This window comes from Cricetulus griseus, chromosome 3 (genome assembly GCF_003668045.3).
Source record: "Cricetulus griseus strain 17A/GY chromosome 3, alternate assembly CriGri-PICRH-1.0, whole genome shotgun sequence".
In the NCBI taxonomy this organism is placed as follows: domain Eukaryota; kingdom Metazoa; phylum Chordata; class Mammalia; order Rodentia; family Cricetidae; genus Cricetulus; species Cricetulus griseus.
The window spans coordinates 6,454,622-6,467,671 of NC_048596.1; the positions used below are offsets into that span (position 1 = coordinate 6,454,622).

Below are 13,050 nucleotides of genomic sequence, written 5' to 3' on the forward strand. Positions count from 1 at the left end.
AGGCTTGTGTAGCTCTGCCATGAGAGAGGCCCTGCCTTTCATGTTCACTGTCATGCTCTTGATGCCAGACATAGGGTCTGTGTACAGACACCAAGTAAACATTCGGTGGGGGCGTGCTTAAGAGGGCATCCTCACTTCAGACTGTTTGTGTCTCCCTCCCATTGTGATCCCGTGTGCTCAGGTTTTGTGATGTGACATCTGCCCATGACACTCCCCAGGAGCAGCTTTTTAGTGCCTTTCCTACTGCTGGAGTTGCTGGTCTGGGCCTGTTTCTGTGTGTGCCAGCAGAACAGCCACAGCAGGGAGAAAATCTGGGGAAATCAGGCTTTCTGCTGTCACAATCCCTTTTTGTTTCTCTATAGGGAATCCACCTCTCCACATTAGTGGAAGACTTCTTCGTGATGAAGGAGGAAGTCCTAGCTCGTGACTTTGACCTGGGATTCTCAGGGAATTCAGAAGATGTAGTCATGCATGCTATCCAGCTTCTGGGAAACTGTGTCACAATCACCCACACTAGCAGGAAAGACGAATTTTTTATTACCCCCAGCACAACTGTCCCATCGGTCTTTGAACTCAACTTCTACAGCAATGGGGTTCTTCATGTCTTTATCATGGAAGCCATCATAGGTACGTGAGGGCCTGAAACATCCTCAGAGATGTCCCTGATGCTCTAGAAACATATAGGGTGCCTGCTTGGTTTAGGTGCCAGCATCTCGCTTGAGGGAGTCCACCACTGTAGTTCAGTCTGCAGTGGACACAGTGTCTACTGAGTCACCTCCACAGCACTGTGTTTTCTACTGTGGAGGTGAGTTAGAGCTGTGGGGGCAACAGAGGACCTGAGCTGCTTACAGAATGGGATGCTATTGCAGACTATTATTTTGTTAATTGTTAATAGGCTCTAATGTAAGAGTCACCCGGCACTGGTGACTCCACTGTTCCTTGTGTTTTCTCAGCCTGCAGCCTGTATGCAGTTCTGAATAAGAGGGGCTCAGGAGCCTCTGCGGGTGGCCCTGGTAGCTTCATCAGTCAGGAGCAGCTGGTACGGAAGGCAGCCAGCCTGTGTTATCTTCTTTCCAACGAAGGCACCATCTCGCTGGTGAGTGAAGGCTCCTCCATGCTTAATTGTGTGAAATACCTTTACTTTTCTGTTAGAGGACCTTTGTCCTATTGCTGCAACCTTCTGAGTTTCAGGGACTACTAATCTAGTTTTGGCGTTGACTGTCTTGGTTTGTGTCTGGCTAAGTGTCCAGTGCCCTGGTTCTGAGGCATGAGAAATTCCTGGAAGTTCTCAGTCAGACCCCAAGTTACTGTGCAGTGACGATGCGGAAGGAAGGTACTGAGTTGGTTGTCAGTAACTAGCACACCCACTTGTGGATGTGGAAACCCAGATGATAGGTGGATAAGCCAGAAGTGAGCTGTCCCACACCTCCTCGGCTTACATGCTCAGAGGCTCAGAAGTGTGTGTTTACTCTATCACATCTCTGCACTAGTTGACATTGAAAATGAGGCCTGCATATTGAGCAGATTTTGGATACTCAAAACCAAGTAGAACTGTTTGCACTGTACTATTCTTTTTTCTCATATGGCTGATTATTCGGACATTCATGAGTGTGTACATTTTGAATGTGTTCTTCCTGAACATGCTCTTTGTGTGTGGTTGACACTTGGGTGGTGGGATCAGGAGGGGTGTGGGCAGATAGGGCTCCTAAAGTGGACCTCGTATTTTTTATGGGTCTTTTCTGAGTTATTGGAGTGTTGTGTTCATTTCTTGTGTGAGCTATTTTCACTGAGAGATAGCTCCTGCACGGAGATCACCATAAAACAAAAGAGACAAAAGGTCCCGAAAGGCCCAGGAAGCTGGTCCTTCAGGGCTTGTCCTACTCAGGGCACTGGGATCAGGAGCTCTCTCTGTGGTTGGCACCACATAAGTGCACTGCTGTCCCTGGGAAAGGACTCTTTTCTCTGGCCTTGTCACGACCATTTGTTAAGACGGTGGAGCTGAGATCTTAGGCCGTCCTCGGTGTGGAATGGAAGGACTAACAGCTGCACCAGGCTGACTCACCCATAAATGACTTTTCTCTGTAGCCCTGCCAGACTTTTCACCAAGTTTGTCACGAGACAGTAGGAAAGTTCATCCAGTATGGCGTTCTTACAGTGGCAGAGGTAAGAGAGCACAACACGCATGCCTTGTTTTCTTCACTTAGCTGCTTGTCCTTCACTGTCTTTTTCTACCGATTGTTCATCTAAACCAGTGTTTCTACCAGTTATCTCAACCAATAAAATACATTTGCTATGGATTTACATTCAGATGGTAGAAGAGGACAATAAGAATGGGGCACAAGTATCCTGGGATTGTTTAATATTTGGATTTCTTTTGTAAATGTTATTTTCTAGATGAAATAGATGAAAGCATATCTTGATTTGATTCTCTGGCATGCAGAAGTTGATTCTGGGATGAGACATGAAGCATGTCAGGGTTCTTGGAGCTTATGCGTAGTGAGTTTTTTTATCTTCTGAGATTCCAAGTCTGGTCCTTGGAATAGACTTAGTGTCATTCTGAGGGACTGGGAAAGCAGCTAGAGAAGATAGGAAAGTTCCATCTTGCAGCTCTCCCTCAACCGCCATCTGCTCTCCCTGCTGCCTCCCAAGTGGTTTTGTGTTTGGAAAAGGCCGGAAGTTATCGTGAGGGATGTGCAGCAGAGAAGGCACAGGTGGACTCTGAGGAGAGGGTGGCTTTGTCAGGGTCCGTTGGATGTTGGCTGTGTATTTACTGTCGGCTATGTTCTTGGAATAGCAAGATGACCAAGAAGATGTCAGTCCTGGTCTTGCAGAGCAACACTGGGACAAGAAGCTTCCAGAACCTCTGAATTGGAGAAGTGATGAAGAAGATGAAGACAGTGATTTTGGTGAGGAGCAGCGAGATTGCTATCTGAAGGTACTTTGGTGAAGGATTCTGGGTATATAATAGTGAAGCATTAAGTTTGTGTTGCAGCTGGATAATGGGGACTGGTGACTTTCTCATGTCCAAAGTACTTGTGAACCAGCTCTAACCAGCTCTGGTACCTCTCACCAAGTAAAGTCATTTAAAGTTAACGCCTTATATTGTCAAGTTTGGGGACTGGTAAGTGGAGGGGGACTAGGATTTGCAAAGCTAGGAAGAAAAGAGGTGACCTCCAGCACGTCTGAGAGATGTACAGGTGGCAGCTGCTACCCACTTGTCCCCACTCTCCACAGGGCAGTGGTTGTGTTTTCAAATGACACTCAGGAGCTCCCGCTCTTTCCGTTTGGGTTTCACTAGTTTCACATTGGACAGTGGTCTTGCTTCATGCATTTGAATATATAATTGCTGTTCCCTGCTTTTTGGATGCATAAGTGACCGTCATGCTTGAATTGTAAACCCTAGAGGGCTCAGCCCTATACCAGCTGTTTTCGGTGATGAGAATTTGTTACAGTTCTGTCAGTCAATTGAGACAATGTCCTCTAGCTGACTGTTGAATGGAGACAGCCCTTAAGTCCTGAGGAAGTGCATGACTGCACAGAAGAGCTCCCTGATCTCAGCTGCTCTTTCCTAGTCAGCCATGTGCCAGAGAAGCAGGCTGCTTTCATGCTCTGGGAGGGACCCATCTTAAGAACTGTTCTCCCCAACTCGCTCTGCATCTGGCTCTGCTTTACCATCTCCCCTCCTCTCTCACACTCTCAGGTGAGCCAATCCAAGGAGCACCAGCAATTCATCACCTTTCTTCAGAGACTCCTGGGGCCCTTGCTAGAGGCCTACAGCTCTGCTGCCATCTTTGTCCACAACTTCAGTGGTCCAGTTCCCGAGACTGAGTATCTGCAGAAGCTGCACAGATACCTTATCACCAGGACAGAGAGGAACGTCGCCGTGTACGGTATGTGACAGTCCCCATATAAATCTGTCTGTTAATTTTGGGAAGTTGGGAAAAATGTGGAATTGTGCTGACCTCTCATTCCATAGCTCTGCCATGGTTGTCATATAAATTGAGTGGTACAGTTATGGATCCTGTGTCTGCCTTTCTGCAGTTAGCATGAAGAGTGAGATTTACCCATGTTCCGTGTGGCTCTGTCTGCTATGTAGTCTTTCACTGTACAAATGCAACCTCTCTTTCATTTTGCTGTTGTGAGTATTGAGCCACTGGCAGCCAAGAGCTCCTTCGAGAAGTCCCGCTGTGCCCCTGTCTGCATCCAGGTAGAGGGTCACCACAGCTGAATGTGTGCCCTTGACATGTCTGTAGGTCAGCCAGTTTTCAGAGCCAGAAGAGATGTAGAGATAGTTAATCCCCTCATGCCACTTTAGGGACAACTGTCCTAGGCCCTTGGCTAATTAGTGGCAAACATGGGTTAGAACTCTAGTTTCCTGACCTCTAGACTTGAGCTTCATGTGTGGTCATGAGCCTAGGAAGCATCTCTGCATCACCTCTTTACCCACCATCTTGTTTGAGTCTCACAAACCCTGCCTGACAGATGCTGTGTGTGTCTTTCTCCTCTCCTCTCTGCCTCTTCTCTGTTTGTGTTAGTAGATGATAGAATAGATTTAAAGAGGTAGTAGTACATTTGAAGGAGGCCTTGTGGTAGTTGCCAGTAGCAGTAGAGAACTTGCTCCAATCTGGACTCCTGTGTTCATGCCCTTTGGAGCCTCCAATATAGAGTCTTGTGTGTGCGGAGCCTGAACACACTGACAGGCCTTGTTGTCTCTCTGCAGCTGAGAGTGCCACTTACTGTCTTGTGAAGAACGCTGTGAAAATGTTTAAGGATATCGGGGTATGTGTCCACGAGCGTGCTGGCCTATGTTTCATGTGGCTCTAATCTGTTGCTCTGCCTTTGTGGGGTCCAGAAGAAGCATTTTCTTCTGGGTTAATTGGGAGTGAATTTCCTGGGTGAGGGTTGGGGCAGGGCATGTTGAAGGCTTGTTTGAATGTATCAGGGTTCTGTGGGTTTCACATTCATTCCCAGACTATAAACAACAGCCGCTGGGCACCTATTCCACATTCTGTTATTTTCTTGCATGTTTACCCCATTGCTAGAATTAGCGTCAGTTTTCTTTACCGTCATGTATGAGGATCTCCATGGATCTGCTTGTGACTTTTTTTATAAGGGCCTGTTTCTGACTTTATTCTCAGTTGTGAAACCCAAGGCTCTGGCTGAATTCCCCTGGAACACCGTCTCACGCCTTCATGCTTGCATCAGACCCACATGCCTACAGTGCTAGCCTTGGACATGCACACCTCTATGCCACATTTATGTAAAGCTTTCTGTCTGTACTGATAGCAAAGGGTCAGTCTTTCTGGGTCTTGGACGTACATCTAGGGCTGCTAACAAAAGCGCTTTCTCCCTACCCCGTTTGTTTTTTGACTGGTATTTTCTCTCACCTCTCTTCAGGTTTTCAAAGAGACCAAACGAAAAAGAGTCTCTGTTTTAGAACTGAGCGGTACTTTCCTACCTCAGTGCAACCGGCAGAAACTCCTGGAGTATATTCTGAGTTTTGTGGTGCTGTAGGGATCTCTTGGCACCTATGGCGAGGGAGGAGCTGTAGAGGAGTCTGACCCAGAGTGGCAGGTGTCGTGGTGTGACCCAGCCTGCCTTACCCCGAGGAGACCTCCAGGAAGATGCGTGCCTTCTGCCCACCCCATGGACCTGCGCTCCTCCCAACACAGTCACAGTGGCCTGTGCAGAGCACTTGGGGCCGGTGCCATCTGTGATTCATGATCACTAGGTTACTAGGTGAAATCTCAGTAAGTTATTTTGGAGTTGATTAAAGATTCACTTTTAAGTTTGACTTTTAAGGACTAGTTACTGCGATGGACATAGAGGTGTATGTAGAACTGACTCTTGTATAGTGTGTAATAACGCTTCCTTTAAAACAAACGGGTCATCCATTCTCTGTCTCCATCTTCTCGCTGTCAACAGAGCTGTGGTTGTGTGGGAGCCCTTACTTCTCAAGTGCTTTACTAAGGAGTGACTCTGCCCTGGGCTGGCAATCTCCCAGTGTGTTTGAATAGCTGCCTGAAAGCAGAGGATACTGTGTAGAGCAGGAGGTGAGACACTGTGACAAAGGGCCTGTGTCAGGAGTGACTATGGTTGGCAAGGGTAAAGCTGCACTTGACTAGGAAAGTGGCACTGGAGGTTTCGCTCACGTGACCAAGTGCCATTGCGTTGTAATGCCCAGCAAGTGTTTAGAATTGCCCGCTGTTTGGTGGCTGTACCCTCCCTGCCCTTTAAGGGCAGGTGTCTGCTGCTGCTTAGGGCCCTCCAGCCAGTTGGCTTCTGTGCTGCTCGATAGCTCAGCTGGAGGGCCTGCTGGCCTGTGGCACACTGCTGCACCCAAGTCTGGATGACCAGCACTCAAATGGCGCACTGTGCAGCCTGTGTGGCATGCACAAGTGACCCTACAGAGTGGTGGATGGTTAGAGGCCTTTGTGGATTTTAAGCTCTGAGAAGGATCCTTGGTTCCTTAGACATTTATATGGGCTACATACCCAAACTCCATTGCCGCTTGAAGGCAAATAATTATGAAATTTTTTTGTTTTCTATGGGTAGGTGCCTTTTTGTGAGAAAGGAGCATAATTGTTAATTATTTGTGGTAGTTATGGCAGTTTCTTAATGATCATGTGACAGTACAATTTCTAACAATCTGTTTTCCATATCGCCATCATTTTATGGAATTTTTCTGCTGAGTGTTCCATAGATTATTTGAATTTATAAAGTATTAGGGATGACGTTTGTACTTTCCTGACTTGAATTTTAAACACTAATAGTATCCAGTGAGAGATGTGTATGCTTGGCGAGGGTAGGGTCCTGCCTGGCGTCCTACAGTGCATGAAATGGCTGGTTTGGAGCTCATCGCGATAATGCTGTGCTCTGGTGGCTTTCCACCCTTCCCAGCTGTGCATGCCAGATCCCCCTTTCCTCTGCATCAGTTCACTGTCAATTGTAGCAACTTGGGTGTGGAGTGAGCTGTTCACCTTTTAGCCTTCTGTATTGATAACGAGGGCCTTCCCTTGGCTGTACTTGGGGATGCCCAGGGAGTCTGGCTTACTCCCTTGGGACACCCTTCTGGGGACTCAAGCATTGTGTTAGTCTTTCTTTCTCCTTTACCCTCTGAATGGAAACTGAAGGTGGCTCCCTCTGTCAGGTGGCTGCAAAGCCGTGGACCTGACCTCCCTGCCTATCACCTGCAAATAATGGCTGCCTCTGCAGCCTGCGCAGAGAAGCGTGCCCTTCATTTGCTGTGCTTTCCCTTTTGTCCGGTTCATTTTAGGGACTGCAGTTCACTTGCTGTTGCCAGACACTTAGCTCACTGTGAGGACAAGTCCGCATGCTTTTTGTAATTAACTGGTGCTTTGAGACCAAATCTCAACCAAAGTTATGCGCATCCCTACAAGCTGACCCTTGAGTTAATTTAGCACAACTCATTCTTCAGTGCCTCGTTAGGAAGAGGGAAAAGTGGAAGTCTTGCAGGGAGCCTGCTCGCTAATAGAGACAGTCCCTCCTTTCCAGCAGTGGGCAGCGTCCTCGGAATTAAACTAACTAGGTGCTTGTATATAACTTATTACAGTTTACTCTGCTGCATTTCTGTCAGACCGAAATGCATGCCCTTCAGGGGAAGACTGTGAGACAAGTTTAAATAAACAAATAAAAGCCTAATAATAAGCAATATGAAGCTGCACTCTGTTTTCAAATGAGGCTAACCCAAGTAACTCAGAGAGGGGAAGGCTATTTGCTTTTCTAATCCTGAGGAAAATGAAGGCAAAAACAAATTTTAGGTGAGCACACCCAGGAATACGCTGTATCCTTCTGGACTCTGTTAACCCTGGGAACTCATGAGGGTGGGCGCAGACATTAGATCTGCTTAGGCAGTGAAGGGAAGCTCAGATGGGGATTTCCTGTGCTGGTGTCTGTGTCAGGTGGCTGCTCTGAGATGGGTTTCTGGGTTTGGGCATACAGCACATTGCAGTGCTGTTGCATTCTGCAGTGCACAAGCCTGCTGAACCTGGAATTTCCCCAGCTGCTTTGACCTCAGGACCTTCTCCCCTCTGCACTCACTGCATGCCATGGAAAACATTGTGGGAAATTGCATCAGTTAGTTCCTTGAGCAGACCCAGATGGTCACAGACAGTGGCGCTGAGGCAGAATTTGCATGCTTTTGTATAGTCCCTGATGCAGCCAGTGAACGTTATTTTTCCTTGCTGGAAAGAGTCAGCACAGGACATTGGCTGGAGCGCTTTCCTTTGGTGGAAATCAGCTACCCACGGCCCTGGCCTTTTAAAACTGAAAGTAGCAGAATTAATACAAGGATTAATTGGGGTAAATAATGAAGGTTTTAATTTAGATCTAGAAGAAAACACTGCACAATCGAATGCAGATTTTTATCCACAGACAACTGTAGTGTTTTGCAATGATAAACCCTATCTTTGAAGTTTATAAGACTTACTATGGGATGTAAATCTGTTTTTTAAAAACACTTTTTAGGAGCTTGAGAGTTGCCATCTGGCATTTAGTTTAGTACAACCAATGACTGCTTCTAGAGGCTCTTGACCTTACTTCCCTTCAGCTAAAGGGCTAACCGTCTCTGTGAGGTGTTTGTTACAGTATTTGCCCATTGTACAGCGTATACTAGATTGTTGTAAAAAGAATTGCTACTGTAGAATAGCACTGTATGATTTTATGAGAGACACTGCTTTGAAAATGTTGGCTGGTTTTTATGCCTGATGATGGTGTATCCTGAGAAGCATGGAAATGGAGTTTTGTTTTAATAAATCAGAAAAAAAAACAACCTGTTGTGGAATATTATTTTACTTGTGTAAAGGTGTGTTGCATTTGTTTCTGCTGCTTTTGTTAATAATGCAAAGACGTGTTACATTTGTTTGACTAAATAAAATTAACCTGGTTTGAGCAACTGACAGGAAGTGGTCGGGAGGAGCCAAGTGTAGTGAGGTCCTTAAGTGGGGGCTGCTGAGCAGAAGGACAGCTCCCCCCTTTTTTTGGGAGATGGGAGCAAGGAGAGGAGAGAGAGAGGAGGGTCAGGGAAAGGAGGAGAGGAGGGCATCAGGGCCCAGGGCAAGCCAGGCATGGAGTAAGAAGGAAAGAAAGATGTGTAGGCTAAAGAAAGGTAAAAAGCCCAGAGGCAAAATGTAGAAGGAGAGAAATGGGTTAATTTAAGTTAGAGAAGTAATAAAATCTTAGCATCCAGAGGTAATTTTACAAAATGTTGAGGCTGAGAGTAATAGAAATGACATTTTGGGGGAAGAGAAATGAATCAGTGGGTGCCAGATGTCCTGTCTGGGAAGCGGAGCCTCTGCTGAAGAACGGCCTCTGCCAGGTTAGCCTGTGGTTGTGTCTGCGGAACTGTCTTGAATGATGATTGCCACTGAGGGACAGGGCTCGGCCCACTGTGGGTGGCACTGTACCTATGCAGGTGGCCCTGGGCTGAATAAGAAAGCTAGAAAAATACAAGCCGATGAGAGAGCCAAAAGCAGCCTTTCCACCTTCAGTTCCTGCCCTGACTTCCCTCAGCGATGGACGGTGAGCTGGAAGTATAAGCTGAAAGAAATCCTTTCTTCTCCAAGTTGCTTTTGGTCAGTGTTTTATCGTAACAGAATAGAATGGAGTGCTTGCTGTGCAAATGTGTGTGGGGGGGATCTGAGTTGGGATCTCAGCACTGATGTGAAAAGCCAGGTATGGCTGAAAATGCTTGTGACTCCAGTGCTGTAGAGGGCAGAGACTGGGAGACAGACCACCAGGGCTTCAGCAAAAATCCCATCACAAGGAAATAAAGTGGACAGAGCAGGATGCCCAAGGGGCCCCGCCCTCCCCATCCTCTATATCTGCACACATGCACAGATATGGTGGACACTGACCATGGGGTCTCTGTGGCCAAACCAAGAGCTTCAGACATAGTGCCACCTATGTGATGTGTACTGGAGTGCTATCAAGGAATTAACATCAAAATTCCAAAATAGGATTGAGTGCTTTGCTACATAAGGTAATTCCCTGGCAAGGTCTTTTATAATAGGAATTTCAACAAGTATGCAAGTTTACTCAACAAGTATTAGAGTTAGTTCATTGCTTGCATGACTTTGAATGTATGCTTGAATTCACCCTTTTATGAATTGGGGCTAATAAAAGTAAGTTCCATGAGTCCACTGAAGTGTTCCAGAAGTATAATTTATTCTCTGCTTGAAGGTGGGCTGCTTTATTGTACTGGGTTTTTCTGAGGCAGGTTTTTTCAGTGGATTTAGAAGGCCTCTGACCTTTTTCTTCTTGACTACCATGACAGTCACCTGTATCCATCTCTTCCTGAATATGCCCGGAGTGCTGGTGAGCCATCATGTCATGTCTGACCTTCCGCTTATAAGGTGGGATCCATCAGTAACTCACAGCCTCTGCCTGTAGCTTCTTTACCTCTCAGGAACACTCTGAGGGTCCTGGTGCTAGCAGGCTTCTGTTGAAGTCCATGGCAATGACCACTCACCAACACTCCTTTCTCCGTTTTCCCTTTCTCTGTCTCCTTTGTCAGTCCCTTGCTGCTCCTTCCTGGCATCAGCTTGTGCATAGATGACTTGCTGCTGAACTCTTGTCTCGTGACTGGTCCTCGAAAACCAGGTGAAGATGGTCTTCTTTTCTCTTCCCTAGACGATGCTCTGCTGTGCACCTATGTCAAGAGTTAGCGTTTCCAAAGACTGAAGTTGTACAGTTAAAAATATTTTATGTATATGTATGTGTGCACGAGTATATTTCTGCACCATGTCTGAAGTGTCCTTGGAACAGGGTGTTGGATCCCCTGGAACTGGAGTCACCAATAGGTGTGAGCATTATGTGGGTGCTGGGAAATGATCCTGGGTCCTCTAGATCAGCCAGTGCTCTTGAACACTGAGCCATCTTCCCAGCACCCCCAAACATTTGGACGAGCAACAGGAGAGCCCCATGAGAGCATAGTGATGGAGAACAGCTCCTGTTAGTTTCTCTGAGAAAGGTCTACCTACAATGGTTGACCATGTCAAAATTTGGGAGGCAAGTGCCCAGGAAGTGCAAGTGCTAGTATTACCAGAGCCAACCTTCAGAGTATTCAGAAATCATACAAGTGGCGAGTAAGTCCCACCCTCACTCTGGGGCAGCACTGTCTCCCAGGGGACAAGTACCACACCGAAGAAAAATTTCCAAAGGACACTGCAATTGGGTGAGATAGTTCCAGAGCCTCCTGGGCTGCTGTGGAGATGGGGGCATGACTGTGCGGGTTCTCATCCAACAGACACCCTTTCACTGGGTCCTGAAGGAAGGGGAAGAACAGAGCGTTTAGATGGGAATCTTTCAAAATTTCACCTGTGAATTCACTTCCACAGCTATAAAGTGGTTGGATACAGGATCTATATCTATGTTGTCACCCCATCCACTCTGGTGACTTGGAGGCTCCAGGCTGATCCACTTGTGCTTGTTTGAAGCAAGTGAAATACATTTTCTAAGCTGTTGAAAGTTTTTATTTTATTTTATTTTTTTCCATGGGAACCTCTGGCTGTGGTTAAAGTTGATAGATCTACAGCCCTACCTGGACTTGGAGGCTGGCGGGGAACAGAGAAGTGTGTCTTTCTGTTACTGTGTTTGCCCATGCCTCGTGCCAAGGGCCATTTGATCACTGGGCCTGTGCAGTCTCTCTCTCTCTCTCTCTCTCTCTCTCTCTCTCTCTCTCTCTCTCTCCCTCCCTCTCTCCCTCCCTCCCTTCCTTTCCTTTCTTTTCCCGAGACAGGTTTCTCTGTGGCTTTGAATCCTGTCCTGGAACTCGCTCTGTAGATCAGGCTGGTCTCAAACTCACAGAGATCCACCTGCCTCTGTCTCCCAAGTGCTGGGATTAAAGGCGTGTGCCACCAATGCCTGTCTATTTTGTTTTCTAAAATGGACAGTGGCGTCTCTGAATGCTCACATCTTTAAAATGAAGGCAGCAGGCCATTTGAATCTTTAGGTGGAGCAATTTGGTTTTTCAGAGCACAAACTGGCAGCCAATCACTGAGCTGCCAGCTGTGGGGCAGGACCCCCCACTCCCCAATGGACTGATGAAGTTGAGGCTGTTGGGTGAAATTCTTCAACAGAAACTCAGCTTCTTCAGGGAAGCTGGCAGCTAGGAGGCCAAACCTCAGATTCCTTCAGCCTTGGCCTTCTTTGTGGATTTTGGGATTTCAGGTAAATCTCATCTGTGGTGGGGGAATAGGAGGGGTAGGATGGAGAAGCACTAGGAAATAGAAAGTTATTATTTCCTTCAAAATGTGAAGCCCTATGCCATGACCCATCCTGGGGCAAAGGGGCTGCAGCTGTGGCTATGTGTGTAGGTGTGGGAACCCCAATGTCACACTGCATGTGGTGAACAGCCCATCTCACCTTTGTGAACTCCGGGAAAAGAAAAGATGGCCATTGTGTGTAAGGTCGTAGGCGTAGGTGTGTGCCCCTTTAAATTGCTTTCTTTTGGCTTGGAGCCTAAATTGCCAATACAAAATTTGAGCCTGTGTAAACTGGTTTCAGAATCTGGAGATGCCTCCCCGCCTACAGCAGCTTCAGGAGTAACCGTTGGCATGATACTGTGACCAAAGCTTTGCTACCCAGTTCAAGTCCTAGCTTGGCACCTACCAACCACTGGATCCCGAGCCTGTTTTCTGGTGACCTGCCTTTACCTAACAGGCGACAACGTGAAGGAGCGAACACATTGGAAGCACTCTGTCCCTGCCCGGCTTATTAAGATGACTGCTTTTTAAATGTTAGCTCAGGTCAGGGGGCTGGCTGTCTCTTCAGATAATCTGGCAAATTCAGTTTTCTTCTGCCTTCCCACTCATTGCTTGGCCAGCGTTTGACAGACACAGGTCTAAACTCTTCATACACAGGCTCTGGGATTCTCCAACCTCATTATGTCTTGAAGTCATACCTTAATTTTCATTTCCTTCAGTCGGGCCCACCTGCACCAGGACGCTGGGTGTGGCCCTGCCGCAGTTTTGGATCTGACCACTAGGTGGCGATAGAACCCCATCAAGAGGTTCTTAGCCACAGACCTAG

At 47.1% G+C, this 13,050-nt stretch overlaps 1 protein-coding gene across 3 annotated transcripts in view; it reads left to right on the forward strand.

Annotated features, from left to right (window-relative positions):
* The window catches only part of Gpam (glycerol-3-phosphate acyltransferase, mitochondrial), a 30,468-nt gene extending 21,677 nt beyond the window's left edge, over positions 1-8,791 (forward strand). For 2 of the 3 annotated variants that reach the window (XM_027407008.2, XM_027407011.2), the window contains exons 16-22: positions 363-627; positions 954-1,096; positions 2,086-2,163; positions 2,795-2,935; positions 3,701-3,890; positions 4,721-4,779; positions 5,398-8,791. In XM_027407008.2, coding sequence (XP_027262809.1) covers positions 363-627; positions 954-1,096; positions 2,086-2,163; positions 2,795-2,935; positions 3,701-3,890; positions 4,721-4,779; positions 5,398-5,514 — 993 coding nt within the window. In that variant the 3' untranslated portion in view covers positions 5,515-8,791. The remainder of the gene's footprint in view (positions 1-362; positions 628-953; positions 1,097-2,085; positions 2,164-2,794; positions 2,936-3,700; positions 3,891-4,720; positions 4,780-5,397) is intronic. The other variant, XR_004768936.1, reaches the window with a different exon arrangement.
* The last annotated feature ends 4,259 nt before the right edge of the window (positions 8,792-13,050 follow it).